This window comes from Sorex araneus, chromosome X (assembly GCF_027595985.1).
Source record: "Sorex araneus isolate mSorAra2 chromosome X, mSorAra2.pri, whole genome shotgun sequence".
Lineage (NCBI taxonomy): Eukaryota > Metazoa > Chordata > Mammalia > Eulipotyphla > Soricidae > Sorex > Sorex araneus.
In genome coordinates this window covers 241,244,101-241,268,496 of record NC_073313.1, presented here as the reverse complement: position 1 = coordinate 241,268,496, position 24,396 = coordinate 241,244,101, and the positions used below count along the sequence as shown (strand labels likewise).

At 42.9% G+C, this 24,396-nt stretch overlaps 1 protein-coding gene across 9 annotated transcripts in view; it reads right to left on the bottom strand.

The window, feature by feature from the left end:
• The window catches only part of PIKFYVE (phosphoinositide kinase, FYVE-type zinc finger containing), a 98,563-nt gene that overhangs the window by 60,376 nt on the left and 13,791 nt on the right, over window positions 1–24,396 (bottom strand). For 7 of the 9 annotated variants that reach the window (XR_008627235.1, XR_008627234.1, XM_055120438.1 and 4 more), the window contains 9 exons: window positions 23,775–23,893; window positions 22,406–22,577; window positions 18,023–18,230; window positions 14,739–14,828; window positions 11,124–11,262; window positions 9,109–9,266; window positions 7,736–7,847; window positions 6,293–6,440; window positions 5,586–5,753 (listed from right to left, as the gene is read on the bottom strand). Coding sequence is in view for 7 of the 9 variants with exons in the window: in XM_055120438.1 (XP_054976413.1) it covers window positions 5,586–5,753; window positions 6,293–6,440; window positions 7,736–7,847; window positions 9,109–9,266; window positions 11,124–11,262; window positions 14,739–14,828; window positions 18,023–18,230; window positions 22,406–22,577; window positions 23,775–23,893 (1,314 nt within the window). In the remaining 2 variants the exon portion in view is untranslated. The remainder of the gene's footprint in view (window positions 1–5,585; window positions 5,754–6,292; window positions 6,441–7,735; window positions 7,848–9,108; window positions 9,267–11,123; window positions 11,263–14,738; window positions 14,829–18,022; window positions 18,231–22,405; window positions 22,578–23,774; window positions 23,894–24,396) is intronic. The other 2 variants (XM_055120441.1, XM_055120442.1) reach the window with 1 other exon arrangement.

Sequence of the window (24,396 nt, the reverse complement as noted above, 5' to 3'; positions counted from 1 at the left end):
AAAACACCAGACGTAGGTTTATTTTAACGTTCAGGAGTAAACGAAAACACAGACTCCACTGAGTCTACCACACCTCTCTGAAAGAAGGTGGACAGAGATCCTTGATAGCCCAGGAAAGTAGTTGCTTGGGGTTGTTTCCTTCCATTAGTCAAGACTGACAAAAGCTCATTATCTCTAACTACTGAACCATCCCTCCTTTAGCCAGACGCAAAATAAATATAATTCCTACCAAGTAATCATTCATACCTCAAAGCAGTATCATTAAATTAGAAATGGCTTTCTCCAGGGTATGAATAATAAACTTTAAATTCTAGTTACATTACTTTATATTCAATTTCTTTTTACACTAAAAAACTACTTAAAAAAATAAATACCTTTAACTTCTAATTCTGCTAGTTTACATGCTGGCTTTTCTTTCAGAACTTTAATGATCTGTGAATTTGAGAATCATTAAATGCTGACCAAAAAGAAGTTGCTAGACAATGCCAAGGCCCTATTACCATGCCTCATTTTAGCTAATAATACCACTGCCTGGTCACCATCAATTCCTCTCCTAAATACCACAGTACGTCTTGTTCACTGCATTTTTCTACAACTTTACCCAACTTCCTATATGTGACATCAAGTGTAGGATAACTTGGTTTGTCCTTTCTGTCTTGCCACAGGGAGCTTAGGTTTATTGGGTTACTCCCATCACAGTGCTCCCATTCCTCTTTGTTTATTTGTAACCTCTTTCTTTGTGCTCTGCTTCCCCAACAATCAATCACTTTTGTCTCCTAATCAGATTCTGTTAACTTGTAAATACTGCTTTTCTCTTCTCCTTAAGTCCTTTGCATAGTTAATTCAGAGCAATGTCCTTTTTGTATAGATACAGGAAGACAGTTAATGCTATGCTTTTATAACTTGGGAGTTAGTTGACCACAAATGATATTCACTCCTGGGCATCTGTTCTCTTGATTTAAGCATCAGTTGACCTTACTTCCTAGCACCCCAAAAGCAGGGTCCTGATGAGGGACTGAATGGACCCAGGGCAAGTTATGAGCTACCCTGGCATCGAAACGGGCCAGGCCAAAGCACCATACCTATAAGTTAAGAGCATGGTCATGGACAAATTCTGTCATGTTGGGAGGGGGTGAAAAAAAAATTCTGTCATGATCCAATAAGTAACAACTGGATTAGAATCCTGCTGTAGCACTGTAGCACTGTTGCACTGTTGTTCATCGATTTGCTCGAGCGGGCACCAGTAACATCTTCATTGTGAGACTTGTTGTTACTGTTTTTGGCATCTCGAATATGCCACTTGTAGCTTGCCAGGCTTTGCCGTGCGGGCAGGATACTCTCGGCAGCTTGCTGGGCTCTCCGAGAGGGGTGGAGGAATCGAACCCAGGTCAACCATGTACAAGGCAAACGCCCTGCCCACTGAGCTATCACTCCAGTCCCTGCTAGGGTTGGAAAAGATTAATCTGGCCTGAGCACTGTACTGTGAGATCTCTAGCGAGACGTCCCCAGGAGAGCCACTCTATAAGCTTAAAGCTTCACTTACTGTGTCCATACAAGATAACTAATATTAAGAAGTAGAATTAAGATGTTAATTAAGTTATTGGACAAAGGAGAGGAGAAATGCCTCTAAGTGGTATTTTGCCCTTGAGCAGAAGAGGGGCTTTCACATGTTGACTGTGCTACCAGAGGGGGTGTGGTGCTGCCCCCAGTGCTGGGAGATGGGAAGAGACTGGAGAGAGACCAAGGCGTGAGTGGGAGTGGAGAGAGGAGCGAGGGAGATAGGAGGAGACAGGAATAAGGGGCTGGGTGAGACTAGAACGAGGGGCTTAGAGAGACCGGAACAGGCACAAGGGGAGAATGGAATAAATGGCAACCGATCACCAACCAGCCTAGCCCTTGTTTCCTCCTTCATCTGGCTATGGCATCAGCCGTCCCAGGTGGGGAAGCGGCTCGAGACCACTAATTGCAGGCGGCTCAAGAGAGAGCCGGGGGATTTCTGGAGAAATTTCTGGGTTGTCTGAAGATTATACAGCTCAAGATCCTTTATTAATAATCTTTTTAATTTTTGTTGGTTTTTTTTTTACTTTTCTGGTTCTGTTTGTTCGTAGGGTTTTTTTTGTTTGTTTGTTTCTGTTTTTCTTTCTTAAATTTCTTAATGCTTCTAGGACAGAGAGCTCATGTGGTAGATCACGCAGCTGACATTATGAGCAGCCACTGTGTCTCCTCCCATCCGTCCATCCAGCACTGCTGGGAAAGGACTTTATAAATTTAAAAGGAAAAAATTTCACACGTCCCACAGGTCAGTAATCTAGACCAGTGCGTCTCAAACTTTTTCCAACCATGGCCTGAGCCTTGACCTTGTTCCTTCCTATAGCCCAACTGTCCTACAAAGTGGCCTCCTATTCTTACGCCGTGGCCATCCATTCTGCGGCCCCCTGGGTATATCTTGGGGATCCACAGGGCAGTATAAGACCCCCCCAGATAAGAAATGCTGACCAAGGAGCTGGAGCGATAGTACAGCGGGTAGGACGTTTCCCTTGCACATGGCCGACCCAGATTCAATCCCCAGCATCCTATATGGTACCCCAAGCACTGACAGGAGTAACTTCTGAGTGCAGAACCAGGAGTAACCCCTAAGCATAGCTGGGTGTGGCCCAAAAAGAAGCAAAAAAAAAAAAGAGAGAAAGAGAGAAATGCTGATCAAGATACCCTACTATTCTCCACAGTTTTTCAGAGCTTATAAACACTGTCTCCATAGATAAGCGTTTCAAGTTCTTTCAACAATTTGGTATAAAATTTGCCTGAACCTGGCAACCAAACTTAATGTAATAAGCAGTATTCTCTCTTCATTTACTCTGGACTTTACCTTCCTCTTAAGTTAAGAGTGTTTTTCCTTAATAAAATCTTCCTGATAGGGGGCTGAAGCGATAGCACTGTGGGTAGGGTATTTGCCTTGCATGCGGCCGACCCAGGTTCGATTCCCAGCATCCCACATGGTCCCCTGAGCACTGCCAGGAGTTATTCCTGAATGCAGAGCCAGGAGTAACCCCTGTGCATCACCAGGTGTGACCCAAAAAGAAAAAAAAAAAGAAAAAAATCTTCCTGATAGAGAGCCCGGGACTTGGGGGGAGTCTAACTTTTCCTTCTTTGCTTCACTATTTTCAAACATCTTTTTCTAAACTTTCCTTGGCACTTATACAACCTTCAGTCCTCTCGAGATCTGGTCATCCTGCCATTCTTTGGTAAGTGCCGGCACAGCTTTCTGACTGATCCTATCAAGGAGGCTACATCTCACCCCTAGGTAAGACAACCTCATTGCAAACAACCTTTCTAAAGGGATGAGTTCAGCGGTACCACAGTGGCTGTGGTGTTTTTTTTTTTTTTCCAACTGCCAGTGCTTTCTCCTTTACTTTCACTTATCGATACAATCTGAGGTTCTAGTGTGAAATGTGTCACTATTGGACTCTTCTACCCTAGTCAGTCCAACTTTTGCTATTTGGACTTTTATAACAAGGAGTCACTTTGTGATTTTCAAAAAAGTCCCTTAACTTTCTAAAGGGTGGTATTACTAGCAAGTCAAAAAAAATGTATGTTTTTTGGCACTCAACTTTCAGAAAAATGAAGTGTCAACAAGTACGTCCAAAGAAAAGCTACCTTGTCTCGAGAGATCCCTCTGAACCACATGTGTCATTTAAATTACGAAAGCACCAGCCCATGTTCCCCAGCTCCGTTTAACTTACAGTTAAATTTCACATGTGCCCAGCTGTCTCACTGCCCTTTCGTACCCAAAAATTCTCCACCTTTTCTCAATCCATTTTAAGGATTCTCACAAACATGCATATCTCATTTATATTCAATGATAGCCAAAGCTCCCTTTACCTCACACTCTCTGTTTTAAAAAAGATATGCCTTGTTTTAGTGTAAGCATTAAGTGCATTTTTTACCACATCCCTTACCATACTGATTAACAGAACAAACTAACCAAAATTGTTTCTAAAATGCAAATTTGTTTGCCATTATTTTAGCACAGATGTTAAAGTTCAAAAGCTTTTTTTTAAAATGATCATATTTTTATCTCAAGTCAAAAAAAAGAAAAGAAAAAAGCACTCAAAAGCCTAAGAGGCAATTCAACTTTAGAGAATTAAATGCTAAAAATTTAAACTCTATCTAGGGCTGGAGAGATAAAACAGTGGGCAGGATGCTAGTCTTGCATGCAGTCAACCTGATTCTATCCCAGGCACCACATATGGTCCCCAAGACTGCCCGGCACGATCCCTGAGCCTAAAGCCAGGAGTAAAGCACTGCCAGGTGTGACCCAAAACCAAAAAAGTAATAATAAAATCTGGGCAAAATCACAGAGTTGACTACTTCATGTTTATAATGTTTCAGTCATTAGAATTATGAAATCCTATAATAACTATTTCTGTGTTTTGAATTCTTTATATGGTCATATTAAGGCTAAATTTTTTTTTTCTTTTTGGGTCACACCCAGAGATGCTCAGGGGTTACTCCTGGCTTTGCACTCAGGAATTACTCCTGGCAGTGCTTGGGGGACCATATGAGATGCCGGGGACCGAACCTGGGTTGGCCTCGTGCAAGGCAAACGCCCTACCCGCTATGCTATCGCTCTGGCCCCTTAAGGCTAAAATTTTTTTTTTTTTTTTTTTTTTTTTTTTGCTTTTTGGGTCACACCCGGCGATGCACAGGGGTTACTCCTGGCTTTGCACTCAGGAATTACCCCTGGCCGTGCTCAGGGGACCATATGGGATGCTGGGATTTGAACCCGGGTCGGCCGCGTGCAAGGCAAACGCCCTACCCGCTGTGCTATCGCTCCAGCCCCTTAAGGCTAAAATTTTAATCTGCTTTGATAATTACAACCAATAAAGCAAACTTCACCTATGTTTAAAAAGCCCTCTCTTGTGTTGTTACAATAGATTTTACAACAGTTTACTTTGGATACTAAATGTCTTGTGAATATAGCCATTATAATTGTGACCAGTAGACTAAAGCCTCAAATAAGTAAACTAAAAGTAGTGAATTCATTGTATCTTATTTAGAAAAGAAAACATTTTATAAATATAGCACATACGTTTGTCCAACCTTTTAAATTCCAGCACCTATCTTGGACTATGTGACTATCCCCGCCCTTGCCCCAGTTTAGTTGAAGCATCTGAAAAGGTTTAGTGAAACACGACACTAGTGGGTCAGAGCATGAGCAAACAGGCTGCCAAGTGTTAGGTGAAGCCAGAGGTGAACAGAGCAGAACATCCGTGTCGTGAGTGCCAAGAAACGCCACCGTGGAAGCTGCACGTGATGCCGGCGGAGGCGCGGTCAGAAAGAGTCGCTAGGTAAGCTCTTAACTGGATGGGTGGGACTAAGGGAGAGAACAAGAAACGAAAGGAACCAACCCCCCCACCAAAAAAAGGGTCTGGGAAGGAGGTATGGGGAAAATGAGAAACGGTGAGCCAAAACCCACACCGAACGCCCTCCGCCATATGGGACAGAGGAAGTGGGTCAGGCCGGCCTAAGTTTTGAGCCCAGCTCTCCAGCCTGTACTTGGATTCCAGACAGTGAGCACCTCCTACCTTTTTGGTCAGCAGGGTGAGGGGGCACATGTGGGTACTTGGAGGGCTTCTTGATATGGAAGTTCACGTTGTCCAGCTCCACGTTCAGGCTGATAGAAGCGGCTGAGTCACTGTCCACTGTGGACTGGAAACTGCTGACTGATGTACGCTTGCTAGGACTGGCAGAATCTTTTAGTGTTGGGAGGCGAAAGATATACAGGGAGAGGAGGGGAGTGAGAACGGGTATGATCAGGGGAGCGGAGGAAAGGAGAGAAATGCTTTTTTTTTTTTTTTTTAAATACACAAGCCCAATGTGCAATACCAAAATGGATACAGTATTTTCCTGCCCCTTCCGTGTAGACGGAATTCAGTTGGAACAAGTTGGATATAAAGTGAAATTTCGAAAGGAGAAATAGGTTGGAGGTTCCGCAGAGAGAAAGTCTGATACCATAGTGAAGAGGGGAGAGGGTTGTCTGCTGCGTTATTAGCTCAGTTATTCATCGTGAAGCTGCCGCACGCTAGACTACAGCACAATCAGAAACACCAGTCGCCTGACAAGTTGGTTTCTCAAGAAAATACTGTATCTGGCAAAGGAATGTTATCAGATGTTCTGCATTTAGTGGGAGTCAAAAGTAGGATTGTTTCAACTGAACCAAAGTGCTCATTTTTATCATACGTACACTGTCGATGATTCATATACACAAGGCGATAGAAAGTTCAAGGCTTACTAGTCAAATTGTCGTCCCCTTCTTCTGCTATCTGCTCTGTGTCGCTGTCGTCAAACTTGATGTCTTTGCACCAAGACGGCTCAGAGTGTCCTTCCACAGAGTTCACGGAGTCGCTATCCGGAGAAGGGGTCTCAGAAAATTCTGTACTCTGGCAGAACCAAGACAGGACCCAAGAAATTGACCCTTAAAGGCAAAAGTGCTGAGAGGCTCACCCTCCACACACTTTCTAACCACTGAATAAATTTAGACAGGAACAAGCAAAATAATAAAAAGCACCATTGTGCTTCCACTCTTAAAAGTAAAATTTTGAGGGGCCAGAGAAATAGGGCAGTAGTTAAGGTACTAGTCTTGCTAGTGGCCCACCGGGAGTTCAATTCCCAGCATCATTTAGGGTCCCCTTGAACCCCACCAAGAAGGACTGTATGGGACAGAGGAAGCAGGACAGAGGTGATCCCTGAGCACAGAGCCAAGAGTAAGTCCTGAGCACCACTGGGTATGCCTCACCCTCCCAAAAATGTATGATTTTCAGTTACTGGTAGGCAACATATTATGAACGAAACAAAATAGACAAGGCTTTATAGTCTTTGCAATCCTTTAGTCCTGATGAAGATGGCTTAGAATTTATTCTATCCCTGGACCAATTCCAAAACACATCCTAAAAAGCAACCCTTAGAGTTCTGCAAGTAACAGCATACTGATCATTGGGGTGATCTGTCTTTTCTAAACCCCAAGTTTCCCATATAAGTTCACAAAGAAGTCTATATATATGAACATTCATGACTCCTTTATATACATGCTTGTTTAGTGTCAAACTACAATCCAAAAATGAGAATAAATCCTGTTTGTTGTGTTTTGTTTTGGGGCCACACCCAGAGGGCTCAGAACTACTCCTGGCTTTGTGTTCAGAAAACCATGAAGTACTAGAACTCAAACTGCTGACCTATTTCTCCAACCAAACCGAAAATCACTTAAGTTAAATGAGCAATACCACAAAGCCACGTTAAATAAAAGTCATACCAAGTGAATAGTGTCTGACTCCAACTTTTTTTGTTTAATTATTATTAATTGTTTATCTCCCGCATGGGAGAGCCTGGAAAGCTCCCGGTGCCGTATTCATATGCCAAATACAGTAACAATGATGGATCTCATTCTCCTGACCCTGAAAGAGCCTCTAATGCGGCACCGTTAGGAAAGATAAGTAAAGAGAGGCTGCTAAAATCTCAGGGCTAGGACGAATGGAGACGTTACTAGGCCCGCTCAAGCAAATGAATGATCAACAGGATGGCAGTGATACAGTAATAGAATGATACTAATTACTAAGTAAAAATATTTAACTTTCCTCAAGCAGCAGAGATGGCTTTCAGGTATTGACTATTTATCATCTTAACCATACAGACAGACTTCACAGTAATCCTCTATATGCTCAACAGACATGGCAACTACCTGCAGTGGTCTGTATAGCGCATACTCATCTCTGAACAGCTGGTCATGATGACTGACGCAATCCAGCCAACGTCCATCAACCATGGCTTGTCCAATAGCTATAGCTTGCACCCTGAATGCAGATTAAAAAAAAAAAATCGACCTGTTAGAATAAGTCTATGGACCACAGCAAAAGTACAAGGGACTGGGCAGTTGCTTTACTTGCGGCTGAGCCAGGTTCAATCCCCTGCATCTCATATGGTCCCCTGAGTACCACCAGGAGTAATTCCTAGTACAGAGCAGGAATAACCCCTGAGCATCACCAGGTGTGGGACAAACCCACGCCCCCACTCCCCCCCCCAAAAAAAGTTTAAGTCTAAAGAATTTAATAGGAACAAGCTAAGAAACAGTGAAATTCAAATATTCCTTCAGGAAGGGATCAAGGGAGATTTGAAGACACATTAAAAGATTTCCACAGTACTACAGTACAAAAGATGGTAAGCGATTCTAATTTAGTTTCAGCAAGCCCTTATCAATTTTAATCAATGCATGCAAACCTCTGTACTTAATAGAGGAAGAACATGATGAGAACTGCAAGGCAAGAAGCTGACAATCTTGATGTGAAGGAAATACCCAACATTATACATCAGGGCAAAAAATGCGTATGCATATAGATGTGAAACAGGTACTTATTAACACTTTGCATTCACACAGCATTTTACAGGGGATAAGGTGCTTTATTTCACAATATTTCATCTTCACGGTTTCTTCACAAGACTGTATTAAATACTTCCTTATGGTGGAAGTAAGGGGTCCAAGGGCCAAAGAGATTGCACAACTTGACTAAAAGCCACAAGCTGAAAAATAAAGATACAAAATGGCCCAAATTGGAAAGTAGATCTCCTGTACTTAAAGCTGCTTCTCTCTTTCCTACATACTAATTTCCACACTCAAGAGAAGGAGCAAATGTTAATAAAGCAAAAAAGCTAGGGGACATGAGAATCTTAGAAGGTCACAGAACCTATCGCTCCCATTTACAAGTATTTATGAGGCAGATAAGGGCACCCCCCTGGTGGCCCACAGACCCAAAGCTCAAAACAAGCTCAGGATCGAGATGCAAGAACACTGCTAGGAGAAGCCGCTTTGGCCATGTAGCCTACTACAACTTAACTGAGATGTTCCATTTAAGGAATTTCTGCACACACAACAGAGGTGATACCGGGACAGGGAGTGACAGGTCAGGGGCACTCTGGTGGTGGCTCGATGCAGTAACTGCGTACATCAATACCACACACCTTAACCATACTGTAATCATATTACCTATATTCAGAAATGCATTTTAAATCACATTGAATAGAAAATATCAAAAAAGTCTTTTCCCCAGATCCCATTACCTGGTAGCAATGTGTCCATTCCGGATTAACCAGTTGACTAACTCTTTTCCTACGATGCAGTTGGGATGTGTCCTCAGCCAGTAGCGGTGATCCTGGAACTCCATTCCACTACTGTGATGGCAGATCTTCTTCCACAGGTCCTTCAGCTGAGCACTGTCCTGCAATCATGACACGAGCAAGCAGTGATTTCTGAGAGAAATGCTAAATGCACACCTTGATATTCTTTTCCATCAGTTTTGGAGTCAGAAGAGGGAATGCAGCTTACATTTCTGTCACAGCTAACCTACACACTTGAATAGAAATGACACGTGAATGGAGTACCACCTTAACTCAGCTCCTCTCATCTTGAAATGCTGAAAACCAACTATGTCAAATAATCCTATTCTCAGTCTTTTGGACACAGTAACATACTCCTGGTCCTTTGGTCATTTGAGTGCAACATGTAATACACATCTTTGGGAAGGCAGCAAGGGGTGCTGGAGATTGGCAGTCCATCTCGCTAATCTAAGGTAACTTTGAGGTAGGCTTCAAACAACTCCCAAAGTGGCTCTGAGTCTTCAGGTTTAAATCTAACCTGTAGACACAGAATTCACCATTTTCTACCAGGAAGTTCCACTAGTTCTCCAATCTAACTGCCACGGACACCAAATCAAACTCTCAATGTCTCCCACTAAAGTAATCCTACCTCTGTCCAAGAAAGAAAGAAAGAAAGAAAGAAAGAAAGAAAGAAAGGAAGAAAGGAAGGAAGGAAGGAAGGAAGGAAGGAAGGAAGGAAGGAAGGAAGGAAGGAAGGAAGGAAGGAAGAAAGAAAGAAAGAAAGAAAGAAAGAAAGAAAGAAAGAAAGAAAGAAAGAAAGAAAGAGAAAGAGAGAGAAAGAAAGAAAGAAAGAAAGAAAGAAAGAAAGAAAGAAAGAAAGAAAGAAAGAAAGAAAGAAAGAAAGAAAGGAAGGAAGGAAGGAAGGAAGGAAGGAAGGAAGGAAGGAAGGAAGGAAGGAAGGAAGGAGGAAGGAAGGAAGGAAAGAAGGAAGTCATCTTTGTACCTTTCATCTCTGCATCTTTCCTCACATCACTACTCAAATCATTCCAACAAGGTTCTGTCTAAGCATTTCTGCTTCAAAAGCCTTTCTTAGGGGCCCCAGGATGGGGCTCCCTGGCATGGCGCCCACAGAGTCAAGAGTGCTATCCTGGTGGCACCCAGTGTCACAGGCTACAGTCTCCAATCAGAACCAAGTTTGCAGCAACCATACTATGCCTCCAGAAACCACGCAACACAAGGGAAAAACTAAGATTAACAAAGTCTTCCCTGACTCCTTCCCTAGTAAATCTATTTATTATTAAAATATTACTTCTGTTACTATGAAAGGGCAGAATTAACGTAATTTCTGCCTTTCAAATGATACACTTGATCTCCCATTTCTTTTAGTCGCTCTTGGAACTAGGTAGAGTATTTTATATGTAAACTTTTGAAACTGCTCTCAGCAACATTTAGTTTTATTTATTGCCAGAAGAGTACTACAAATGCATGAGAAATACTTTTCTAAGTTTAAAAAGCAACCTGAGACCTGGATAAAAGTTAAGCTCTCGGGGCTGGAGCAACAGCACAATGGGGGGGGTGGGGGGCGGCGTTTGCCTTGCACATGGCCGGCCGACCCAGGTTCAATTCCCAGCATCCCATATGGTTCCCTGAGCACCATCAGAAGTAACTCCTCAGTGTATGAGCCAGGAGTAACCCCTGTGCTTTGCCGGGTGTGACCCAAAAAGAAAAAAAAAAAAAAGTTAAGCTCTCTTATAAAAGTAGGAATTCGGAATCTGAATAATCCTAAATTCTGGTCTTACCAGACAAAAGGGTACAAGAAAATGTTAACACAATATTATAATAAGGATAATAAGGCATGCTTGACCTAATAAAAACTTAAGCTGTTTCAACTATTTAATTTATATGCTATTTTAAAAATCCATTAAGTAATCACTTTATGTTAAAACTAGCACTGTTTTAAGATATTGCTGAACCCGTACCAGAAGAATTTTGCGTTCATCCTCAGTAGTCTCTGTCCGAACATATGTTCTGCTAGCTTGGGGACTGACAGATGTCTCATATGAAGGTACCATGGGAGAACCGGATCGATCCAGTGAGAGGTTAGTAATGCTGGCTGATCTGGAAGGAAAAAGAAAGAAAGGAAAAGCTGTATACTCTTCAATTCATAAAATTACAGCGAAAATTTCCTTTGGAATAAATGCTTGCTTTTTTGATGTTAAGAGTACTTTTAAACACAGATGGGATGTTATCTAGAGGGGAAATAGAAGAAAGATATCCAGAAATTCTCAACATTAAGTTGCAACTTCTCTGTTATTCTAAATTTATTTTGAGGAAAGTTTAAAGGTGGGGGGGTAAACTACAAATGCAATTCATATACCAGTAATATTTAAAGGAAAACAGTATAAGTGTAAAAATCATCGTATAGACAGGGGACCAAAAACTATTTAACACAGACCTGAGAGTCTCACATACTCATTGAAGTAAGAATGATATGTATAGGGTTTAAGCCCAGGAACACAGATGGTCCCCCGTGCCCCATCAGGGTGATTCCCGAGTACAAAGCCAGAAGTAAGCCCTGAGAACCAGCGGGTGTTTCCCAAACATATATATATTCTGACTGTTGACTGTCGTCTACAAGTTGTTTACTCGAGTAGAACATTAATGAAATGAAGGACAACGATGCAAGCAAGCTGGGTTCCAAAGAGGATTCAGCACGATAGACCATATCCACACAGTGACCAAGCTCATTGAGGTTTCGCGAGAGCTCAAGATGCCGCTCTGTCTAACATTCATCGATTTAAAGAAGGCCTTTGATTCTGTTGAGACTGAAGTGCTCATCGAAGCCCTAGACAAACAGGGCGTTCAAACTCAGTACATCAAGATCCTCCACAAGCTGTATTACGGATTCACCACCAGGATCTCAACATTCTACAAGGAAGTGATCATCGACATAAAGAGTTCAGTAGGGTAATACCATTTCACCAAAACTCTTCAGTGCCACCCTTGAGAACGTCCTGCGATGACTGAAATAGGAAGGAATGGGAGTGAAGATAGATGGTTCGCTGACGAATCATTCTAATAACACCAAACATTAGCCAAGCGGCACAAAAGCTGTCTGACTTCGACTCTTGAGTGTGGAAAGGTAGGACTGCAGCTGAGTCTCACAACAAAATTCATGACAAACGGACTAGTTCCTGATGTTCCATTTGCTCTCAATGGAACGAAAATCTGAAAATCTCCGAATGGAGCAGTTATGTCTACCTAGGTCGAGAATTCAACATGACGAACAACTCCAGAGTGCCCAGACTCCACCGTTCTTCCTGCACTAACATATGCCTCAGAGACCTGGGCCCTATGCAAACAGGATGAGAACGCTATTCGGGTCTCCCAAAGATGAATCGAAAGAGCTATGCTTGGACTATCACGTTTCACTCAACTGAGAGAAGGAATTCAGAGTTCCAACTTCCACTGACAATCAAGAATCAGGGACACTGTCTCATTTGCCAAGGCATCAAAAATCAGATTAAGCCGGACACATAATGCGATTTGGAGACGACCACTGGACTAGAGCTGTTACTGACTGGATTCCACGGGACGTCAAAAGAATGTCTGGCCACCCACCTACCAGACAGTCGGACTTCTTCGTCAAGACCCTGAATGAACGGTTTAATGCTCTTCATGTTCCTGGAGTGAACAGATGCCATTGGGCTACACTAGCACACGACAGGAATGGAGACGTTACTGGCGCCTGCTCGAGCAAATTGATGAGCAACAGGATGACAAGTGATACAAATTTTACAAATTTTACATATATATATACATACATATATATATATATATACACATATATACAGCTAGACAGATCTAGTTGCATGCATCCAACTCAAGTTCAATCCCAGCATCCCATAAGGTCCCCTGAGCACTGCCAGGAGTGAGTGCAGACCCAGAGTAGCCCCTGAACATCACCAGATGTGGCCCCCAAAACAAAATAAAACAAAGAAGAGGCTAAAAAGAGAAAACTGATGAGCTACCAACATAGTCGCCTTGGTAAGAGGTGGCAGAGTTGAGGAAGTCCCCATTAGCGACCTCTCTCTGCTACATTAAAGAAAGTGAGGTCTCCTGGCAAGCTACAAGAAAGAAGGCAGAGGTTCAAGGCCAGCAAGAGACTCTCAGGAAAGTCACAAAGAACATAGGAAGGAGGTCACTGTCACTGTCACTGTCATCCCATTGTTCGTAGATTTATTCAAGCAGGTACCAATAACATCTCTATTCCTCCCAGCCCTGAGATTTTAGCAGCCTCTCCTTACTCATCTTCCCCAATGATTGGAGGCTATTTCAGAGTCAGGGGAATGAGACCTATTGTTACTGTTTTTGGCATAACAAATACACCACAGGTAGCTTGCCAGGCTCTGCCCATGCGGGTGGGATACTCTCAGTAGCTTGCCAGGTTCTCTGAGAAGTATGTATATGTGTGTGTGTGTGTGTGTGTGTGTGTGTGTGTGTATGCATTACTCTCTATGATTTGTTGCCTACTGTCCTGAACTCCATCAAATATGTAGGAAGTGTCTTATAATGTGCCTTCATTCATACGTGAGTCTTGGCCAGAGCGTCCGGAGAGTGGCCTGGAGCGTGGCAGTGGTTGGGTAGTGAAGGTCGGCTGCCGGGACTGGGTCTCTTGGGGCGGGGAGGGTTCTCACCCACCGTCCTCTGGGGCACCCGGAGTGAAAACAGCCTGGCGCAGAGTCCGGTGGCATGGCTATGGGGGCCTCATATTATACTCCCATCTGGGAAGAGCATCCGTTGAGATCAGGTAGGAGGTAATCAGGGGGGAAAAAAAATGATGCTGTATTCGCCTTTTAGAGCTAAAAGAGTGGAACAACCTACACCATTCATTTCTTTCTGCTTGATCTTCTCATTATGATGAAAAACCTTAGACAGAGCAGCATCTCTCACGGAGATAGTCCAAAGGGGCCAATAGTAAAAATCATGTAAATGGGGAGACCAGCACCCAAGAATAGTAGAGATAAGTACCAGGAGGTTGGCTCCACGGCTTGGAAGCTGGCCTCACACGCTGGAGGAAAAGGCTGCTCAGATAGAGAAGGGAACACCAGGTAAAGTGTGGTTCGACGACCCGCTGAGGATGGGAGATGCGCGCTGAAAGTGGACTATAGATCAAACACACTCAATGACTCTACTGCGAACCACAACACCCAAAAGGAGAGAGAGAACAAAAGGGAATGCCCTGCCACAGAGATGGGGTGGGGTGGGATGGGATGGGGGGGTGGGGAGGGATACTGGGATCATTGGTGGTAGAGATTGGACACTGGTGGAGAGATGGGTACCCGAGCGTTGTATGACTGAAATGCAAGCACGAAAAGTTGTAAATCTGTAACTGTACCTCACAGTGATTCACTAATAAAAAAAAAAAAAGTCATGTAAATGCGGGGAAGGAGAGTGGAAGGACACAATAAGATTCCTCTCAACCAACAGGTGAGAGAGAGAGGCTACGGGAAGAAAATTAAGTCAGAGGGGGCCCAGGCAGGGCAGGGCTGAGGAACACTGAGCCAGAGAACAGTTTTCATTCAGCAGCTCACCGATTTCGAGCAGGAGATTTCCCAGCATCCTCTTGAACAGACACGAGTCTCGTTGAAAGAGCGGTATTTGAAGAGTCCGGATGAATCAAACTGTAAAGAAATTTGAAAAATACTGAGATGATTTGGCATAGTAACATGCAAATTTTCAATGTTAACGAAGTTCCTTTAAACATTTAAACCTTTTTTTAAAACCTACAATAGATTTTGGGTCAGTTTTTGTTTTCTTCCTTTAAAATAGATATAGGTTGATTTTTTTTTTATTCTTACAAGTACATTAAATGCCAAAATAGACTAATAGAGAGTTTAAGCACGCGAAATGCAAATGAAAAAGTAAAATTGTCTAGATGGATAACCCATGGAGTTTCTCACATCATGTATTCATTCAAAAGTGCTGGGAGGGTGGTGGAGGGGTACATTTGGAGTTCAAACACTTTATTCGAAGCCCCCATAACTCAGTGTATTAGCACCCGAGAGTCAGAAAACCATAGATACGCTTAGTAGCGGTGTGACCTTGGGTTCTCTACCCAGCATTCTCTCTAACCTCTGGCTTCCACATCTGTTAAAAGGAGAGAACGGTACCCACCCCCAAGGAGATGATGACTAAAGAGAATGATGAGCATCAAACAATTAGCACAGAATGATGGTTATTCTACTTCTGGCTTCCAATACCTCGTCTCTTGCAAACCTCATTTGTCTCCTTAAATCACACACACCAATTCTGCACTCATGCCACAACAAAAAAGACACCGCTCCCCAGGGCTGATGACAGGGCGCTCACCCTGCACACAGCCAACCTGCGTTCAATCCCCAGAATCCCATATGGTCTCCTGAGCTCCGCCAGGAGTGGTCCCTGAGCTCAGAGTCAGGAGTAAGCCCTGAGCACTGCCAGGAGTGGCCCAAAAAAAAACACACAAAAAACCGAAACCATGTATGGAAGGATCCCTGTATGGCTCACCCTTGGAGAATGTACCGCCTAGCGTGAAAGACGCTCCCCGCACAGCTGAAAATCCAGGGATGACTTGTTATGTCCCAAAACTTAGCTACTAATAGTCTGATATAATTTTTTTCCATAGTCTAGTTTTCCTTATTTTATTTCTTTATTTTTAAATTGTACCATCATGAGATACACAGTTACAAAGTTGTTCTTGATTGGGTTTCAGTCTCTTCACTAGTGGATCTTTCCCACCACCAATGTTCCTAGCCTCCCTCCCGCCAATACACCACCCCACCACCGTGGCCTGCCTCTATAGCAGATCATTTTCTTCTCTCTTCCTCTCTCTCTTCTCTCTTTCTCCTCTCTCTCTACATCTCTGTCATTCTCTCTCTCCTTTCTCTCCCTCTCTCTCTGTCATCCTCTCTCCTCTCTCTCCCTCTCTCTCTTCTCTTTCTGCCCTCTCCCCCTCCCCTCTTTCCTTCTGGGCATTATGGTTTGCAATACAGGCACAGAGACAAACAAATCATGTTTGTCTCTTTTCCTACTTTCAACACTCAGTTCTTGTCCAGTTATCATTTCCAACTATCACTGTCATTGTGGTCCCTTCTCTATCCTAATTGCTAACCTGATAATATTAACAGTCAACTAATACATACTTGTAGGTTAAATGGAGAAGGGAAGGAGAGGGGGAGGAAGAAGGGGAAGGAGAGGGGGAGGGGAGGGGAGAGAAGGGGAGGGGGAGGAGAAGGGGAAGAGGAAGAGGAAGAGAGAAGGGAGAAAAGAAGTCAGGGAGGGGGGAGGGAAGAGAGGAAGGAGGCCAGGGAGGGGGGAGGGAGGGAGGTCGAAGGGAGATAAATGGGTTATCATAAATGTCTTCATCCACAGAATCTCCACACTGAGTAGGAATTAGGAGCATTGGGACAATCTTCATAAAGGTGGAACTGAATAGTCCAAACTCATGTCATTCAAGGATTAAGTGCCCTTTTCTGTTTGCTTGCTTTACCAACTGTAGAATTAAGCTTTAAAACTTACAAAATATGTGTTAAGTTACAATGGATCATGATGACACAATCACGATGCCCCATCAAGTAACTACAAAACAAGGATCACTGAAGCTACAGTGATAGCACAGCGGGTAGGGCGTTTGCCTTGCACTTGGCCGACCTGGGTTCGATTCCCAGCATCCCATATGGTCCCCCGAGCACCGCCAGGAGTAATTCCTGAGTGCAGAGCCAGGAGTAACCCCCGAGCATCACCAGGTGTGACCACCCCCCCAAAAAAAAGAATGTATGTATTTTGTATATTTCTAAAATTTATATGAATAATCATTCAGTATCTATGTGACTTTCTTTTCTACTCCTCCCTGTCACTGTCACTGTCATCCCATTGCTCTTCAATTTGCTTAAGTGGGCACCAGTAACATCTCCATTGTGAGATTTGCTGTTACTGTTTTTGGCATATCAAATACACATGGGTAGCCTGCCAGGCTCTCTGAGAGGGACAGAGGAATCAAACCCAGGTCGGCCATGTGCAAGGCTAATGCCTTACCCACTGTGCTATCGCTCCAGTCCATACTCCCTAGAATCATAAATGCTAAATGAAGCTATAACTCTTTCCATTTTTAAAACTGTCAAAATTCATTAGTTATATATTAATTCCTTATTCCCTAAATGAGTAACTGATAAAAGTAATGTATCACCAAGATGTGAAAAGTCTAAGCACTTTGACATGATTTGGTATCATTCATTTCCACAGTATTTAGCTGAGGTCAGAAACTGACCAAATTTGTATTCTAATTCACACAATACCGTAAGAGTTAATAAGGAACTGCCCTATAAGGCATTACCACATATTTAGAAATACAACAAATATGAAACATTTCTTAGGAAGAAAAGTATCTAATTTCACTCTCAAATACTATTAAAAAATCTTATGCATATCCTCCTAACACACTGTCATATTTTCTTAATTTATTAGAAGTTAATAAGTTCTACTCAAAGGAGGGTCCATCAGAAATTACTGATCTGATTGTTTGATGCCAATTCAATAAATATTATCAGTATCCTATGCATGCCATATGATGTTCCTAATGCCAGGAGTAAAACAGTAAACAAGAAAAATACACACAATCTCCCCTCTTGCAGAGTTGACATTCTGATTAGTTATTATTATTACTATCTAGAAATGGCTTCTATAATGCTTTTAGAGGAAAGTCCCGGGCAAAGGAGGATAAATAGTGAAGTTTTAGGAAACAACTCAAGGAAGAAAAGGTTTAAGAGAAGTCACTCAAACTTCACACACTCACCAGCATTTCTTAAAGAGAAGTAAAATTATACTCAAATGGAAGTACCTTTGCCAAGCAAAATCATCCTCTAAAAATATGTTGCGGCTGGCTTTTCTGCTGCCCACCGGGGTCCGGGGTTCGCTGGGATCAAGCACGGACACGGAGGAAGCTGAGTCTGAAAGCGCATTCAAGTCTTCCCCAATAGAATTACTGTCTGTGGAATGGGCGTAACTTAAGGCTATTTTTCTACAGTATGTACAAGCTCGTAGGTCACCTAAGAAGGAAAAAGAAAAAACAGAAACTAAGTAAAAGATAACAGTCATATATTACTTAACAAAACATACTAAATATTTGGGGTAAGAGTTAGCCTTACATTAACAGTTTCAAAAAAAAAAAAAACTTTAAGGAAGTTAAATAAGAGGCCAGAGAGAGATAGTACAGCTGATAGGATGCTTGCTTCAAACGCGTCAGACCTGTCTCAATACCCAGCGTCCCAAATGGTCCCCCGAGCACCACCAAAAGTAATTGCTGAGTGCAGAGCCAGGAGTAACCCCTGAGCATTGCTGGATGTGACACCAAAAGGCAAAAAAAAAAAAAACCTTAAATAATTTGGTTAGTTCCTTTATAAGAACATCATAATCACAGTCATCCAGATATGCAGATTACCCCAAATAGTTATAATAAAGAAAGCACGACTCAGCATTACTAGAAAATCGCTATATTTGCCAAGACTCTAAAAGAGAAGCAATAGTAGGTGCAACTGAAAAAAATATTCTATTTTATTTTTTGGTTCTGGATCCACACCCAGTGGTGCATACTCCCAGTGCTGTGTGTGCACTCAGCCAAGGTGAACTATCTTGTTAGCTGAGAAAAAAAGTTTAATAAATAGATCATTACAAACAGAAACAACATATTTTCCCCAGACCGCCAAGTAAGGAGAAAAAATATTACGGTATTGCTGGTAAAACAGTGAAGAGCAGCATCCACCAGGGGGCGCAGTTTTAAAGCAAACTAATGAACAATGAACTTTCAGATCACATGAAGCATGGAAGCAAAACAATTTTTTTAAATTCTGAAAAGTTAAGTTGATGATGGAAATGAAACCTTCTTAGAAGAACAAACAACACAGTTTACTTAATACTTTTAAATATCATATTTTTTTCAGGATGCAGTTCTGTCAAAATGCAAATTTTTATTTCAGCCCCAATTTTTGGTAACAATGCTTTGTTTATCTCTAGAACATTTCAATGTGCCATAAATAAAGGTAATTAAACTTTATCAATATTACACTTCTTAAAAATTCTATCTTAACATTATCATTAACATTAGAAAACTGAAATGTCATGAGAGACTTCTAAATGTGTATTTTCAATATAATTATCACCCGGTAGAATACATAACTTTTTTTTATCTTAAGACTACAATTGCAGGGGCTGGAGCAATGGCACAGCGGGTAGGGCATTTGCCTTGCACGCGGCCGACCCGGGTTCGATTCACAGCATCCCATATGGTCCCCTGAGTGCCGCCAGGGGTGATTCCTGAGTGCGTGAGTCAGGAATAACCCCTGTGCATTGCCGGGTGAGACCCAAAACGGCAAAATTGCCATTATATAGTACTCAAATTTTATTGAATTATAATTGTATTTTGTATAAAATCAAATACTGCTAATTCCATTAAATCTATTTTTATCATCATCATCATCATCATCATCATCATCATCATCATCATCCTGTTGATCATCAATTTTCTCAAGCAGTCTCAGTAACATCTCCATTCATCCCAGCCCTGAGATTTTAGCAGCCTCTCTTTACTCATCCTTCCCAATGGTGCCACATTGGAGACTCTTTCAGTGTCAGGGAATGAGACCCATCATTGTTACTGGTTTTGGCATATCGAATACGCCACGGGGAGCTTGTCAGACTCTCCCAAGCAGGCAGGAAATTCTCGGTAGCTTGCCAGGTTCTCCAAAGGGGAGAATTAGGCTATAAGATCTTCCAGGAGCTTGGTTTTATAGCCTCTGGATGTTGGTCATTGACTGGATTACACAGCGCCGGAAGCAGTTTCTGGGTGTGACCGCCTAGCTACTGGAAAATGGGGGATCTGGGTGGAGGAGGCCCAGTCCCCAATCCGAGCAGGCTTGGAGATCTCAAACCCCCAAATTTATTTTGATACCACAATATAATAGATGAAATCTTTCCAAATTCTAAAGAAGAATATATTCATTTCATTTGGGATCAAGGAAAAAGAACTTAAATCCTCCAGTTCAAGAATATGAAAGTACAGGACTTAGCACAACAGACAGCCTGCAATAGTGGAATGGCAGTAAAGCAAAATAACCTCCTACAGAGAGGTAATAAAAAATTGCCACAACAAAAGATCTGGGTTGTTTCTTACACCACAAAGGAATTCTTCCTTAACCAGTCAGCTATTAAAACAGACATCTTCAGATGCTCAAAAGACAGAGCGAAGCTTGATCTAGAAAGTCTTCATTGCATGAAAGCTCTCATCAGCGGGTGTCCAGAGCACGTGCCAATACAACTAGAGAGGACCAACAGATGAGACACAGCCCTGCCTGCCATCAAGGAACCCCGAGCACTGTAGGTGACAGACTCACGTCAAATTCAAAAGCTGCATGACAGACACAGAGATAGTACCGCTACAACCCAACCACCCACCACCAATACTAATGGCTTATTGCTCACTGATCTAATTTCTACATGCCAGACAGACATTATTCTAAGTACTTTACATGTGCTCAGCGTCACGCATGTATTATGTGCCCAGCATCCACTTGCCCATTTGCAATTGCTGATGTCATCTGTCACCTGGGCAGACTGTCTAGTCAAACAACACTCTAGTAGTTGCTGAGAAGACTTTGAGATCCCCATTTAAACCTGTTTACTTTAACGGGGCCAGGGCGACAGTACAGTGGATAGGATGGTTGCTTTATACAAGGCCAACCTGGGTTCGAGGTACCCCATATGGTCCCCTGAGCCCATCAGGAGTGATCCTTGAATGCAGAGGAAGAGTCAGCCCTGAGCAGTGCTCGGTGTGGCCCAAAAACAAAAACATAAAAAAATAAGTAGATCACCCTCAGTAATGTGGTGGGTCTCGTGTATTTAGTGACCAACCAACTTAAGGCCCTGAGAGAAAAGACTGAGAATTTCAGAAGAAAAAAGGAATTCTACTTCATGTCTGCCAGATTGAAAAAAAAAAAAAAAATCAGAAATTCTCTGTCCCGCTTGCTGGCTTCCCTCAGAATTTCAGACTTGCCAACTCCCATCATCACTAAAGTCAACTCTTCGAAATACATGAAATCAACTCCTTGGAAGCCTAATAAAACACGAAGAGGCCAACTTCTAGGTGACCACGTACTGGACATCTTAGTACCCTGTCAAGCTTAAGGAGTACAGTGAGAGCGGGGCTTTCAGGTAAGTTGAAAGAGTTTCAGTTGAGGTCCATCTCCCTAAACCATTTTGCAGTGATTTCTAGACTCTACTGGTGGAACAGACTTACTCCAAGAAAGACAGAGTCCCTGCAGTAGTTTCCCTGCCCTGTGGAGTAAAAGACATTATGACAGTGAGCTGGACCCCAGCACTGAAAACTAAATTAAGTAGGTGGTGGGGAGGAGGAGGGTGGGGGAAGGAAGGAGGGTGGGCAGTTGAAGATGACCAGAGGAAGATCTTTGTGATAACAACCACCTGAGAGGGGGCTAGGGACTGGGGCCAGAGCACAGCCGTCAGGGCGCTGGCCCTGCACATGGCCAGTCCGGGTTCAATCCCCAGGGCTCCATTCAAACGGTCCCCAAGCACTACCAAGAGGAATTTCTGAGCACAGCCAGGAGTAACCTCTGAGCACAGCCACGTGTGGCCCAAAACCAAAAACCAAAACAAGCAAATAAACGAAGAAAACCATGAGAAAAAAAACACTAACAATACTCTTTTTTTTTTGCCAAGAACACTCTTTTTCCACTCACCTTTCATAATCAGTCACTTTGTAAACCCACTCACCATTTCATTTCTCTCTCAGCCTCAATAAATACTTTAAATGTTCTGAGCTGCTAACATTTGTGGGAGAACATGAAGATGCAATTTGCCAAACTAGTGTCAGATGAACAAAGGAAGGTCAGTTTTATAAAATGAAAACTCATGGTAATATAGTTATGTTAGATTTGGTCTCACATATTGTTCCTTCTCCCATCGCTCTTTATATGGTTTTTTTTTTTTCTGGTTCTAGTATCTACATCAGATCTTCCGTTTACTATTTACAAAGAATCCCATCAATCTGTTATACAATGGATGAAGGTCTTAAGAGGAAAGCTGTTTCCTTCACCTTCGTGTCACCATTTCACACTGTCCAAAATAAAAACGGCCTTAATTCTGGTATTTTATATCTATTTTATAGTTCTGACCTTTAAAAAATGTAAAACTGTTAATAAAATGCACACACCTGTGTAGCCCATAAATTTTCCAGGGATTTCTTGATTGCAGCAACGGCTGCAGAAAATCTGCCCACAGAGTCGGCAATGATGCCTGCGTCGAAAGGTCGTAAATTTCTCACTACAGTCATAGCACTCTTTACACTGGCTATCTGGCATCCAGTACTGCTTCAGGTCACTATCCTGCAAAACAGAAAATGTGTCAAGACATCTTAAATATATACATAGTAATTATTAAAATGCAATGACAAGCGCAAAGCTCATCAAAATCCGAGGTTTCTTTTACGGAAAGGAGGAAGATTTCTAAAATCTATATAGAAATGCAAAGGGTTAAGATGTCTGAGGCAGCAAGGACATACTTTATCTAAAGCAGCAAGAGTCTGAAGCAGGGTGATACTGCAAGGACAGAAAAGGAGAGAAGGAAAGAAGGAGAGAGCCCCGGTACTCCTACACACACACACACACACACACACACACACACACACACACACACACACACACACACACACACACACACACACACACACACACACACACACACACACACACACACACTCGTGCACACACTTGGAACTTGGATTTATGAAAAGATTAATTACCAATGCAATCACTGAATTTCGAATGAACCTTTGGAAGAAAAAAGCATGGCGTACTCCAACTGGACTTTCCATGAGAAATAAAACACACAACTAATAAAGCCTCTTGGAAAGAGCCACAAAGAAAACAATTAGTGACCATGGAACAAACACTTCTTAAACAGAACACAAAAAGCACTCTCTAAAATGGTGGGGAGGGGCTGGGGCAATAGCACAGCAAGTAGGGCGTTTGCCTTGTACATGGCTGACCTGGGTTCAATTCCCAGCATCCCATATGGTCCCCCAAGCACTGCCAGGAGTAATTCCTGAGTGCATGAGCCAGGAGTAACCCCTGTGCATCGCCAGGTGTGACCCAAAAAGCAAAAGAAAGAAAAAAAATGGTAGGGAGGTGGGGCTGAGGTGGAGATCAGAGAACGATAAATTAAAATTAAGAATCCATTTGGGAGGGGCCGGAATAACAGTACAGTGCGTAGGACGCTTCCCTTGCATGCAGCCAACCATGGTTCAATCCCTAGCATCCCATACATTTCCCCAAACCCCCTCCCACCCCAATCCAGCCAGGAGTGATCCCTGAGCACAGAGTAAGGGAGTAAACTCTCAGCACCACCAGGAGTGGCTCCCCCGCCCCCGAAAAAAACCAAGATCTATTTGTGGAACTACTACAGTCATGGCTGGTGTTGGTAGCAGCTGAACTTCTCCAGGGTCATTCCCCCGTTTGCAGGCAGGAGAGCCTGACCCCAGTATAACTGCTTAGAGAGTCGTCTTCCGAAGCCTGGAGGGCTACCTGGCTTTTCCCCTCCATGATCTCCTTGAGCCGTTTCAACACTGTGCTGAGACTCCGAAGCTGAACAGCTGTCCGGGGGTCATGACCTCCAAAGGTGTGTTCTGCTTTCCTTCTTGTCTCTGAGGTGGACGGACCAAGAAGAAGAAAAGAAAGGACATTCTTAAAGGCATCTTATTTGGTCTCCAAGATCGTAACACATGCAGGACAAGGTACAGAGGCAGTGCGATGTGCCTGGGATCGTTGGCATTCACCACTTCTCCCGAGGCAAGTGATAGGGATGGAGCATTAAATCCAGGCTTTAGAAAGATGAAAGGCTGTTGGCTGTTGAATTGATCTCAGCATGCAAATCACTCTTTGTTTGAGTCTGGGGGGGGAGGGGCCCCACAGCTAGCAGTGCAGAGGGTTTATTCCTGACTCTGTGCTCAGGGATCACTCCTGTCGGGCTTGGGGGACCATATTTGATGCTGAGGATCAAACCCCAGTCAGCGGCATGCAACGTAAGTGCCCTACCCACTGTATTCTCCTTTCAGCCCTGCAAATTTCACCAGCAATTGAGAGCCACCTAAAACAAGTACTCTCTGAGAACACTGAGAGTCTGGATGAACTGGGATCGCCGACAGTG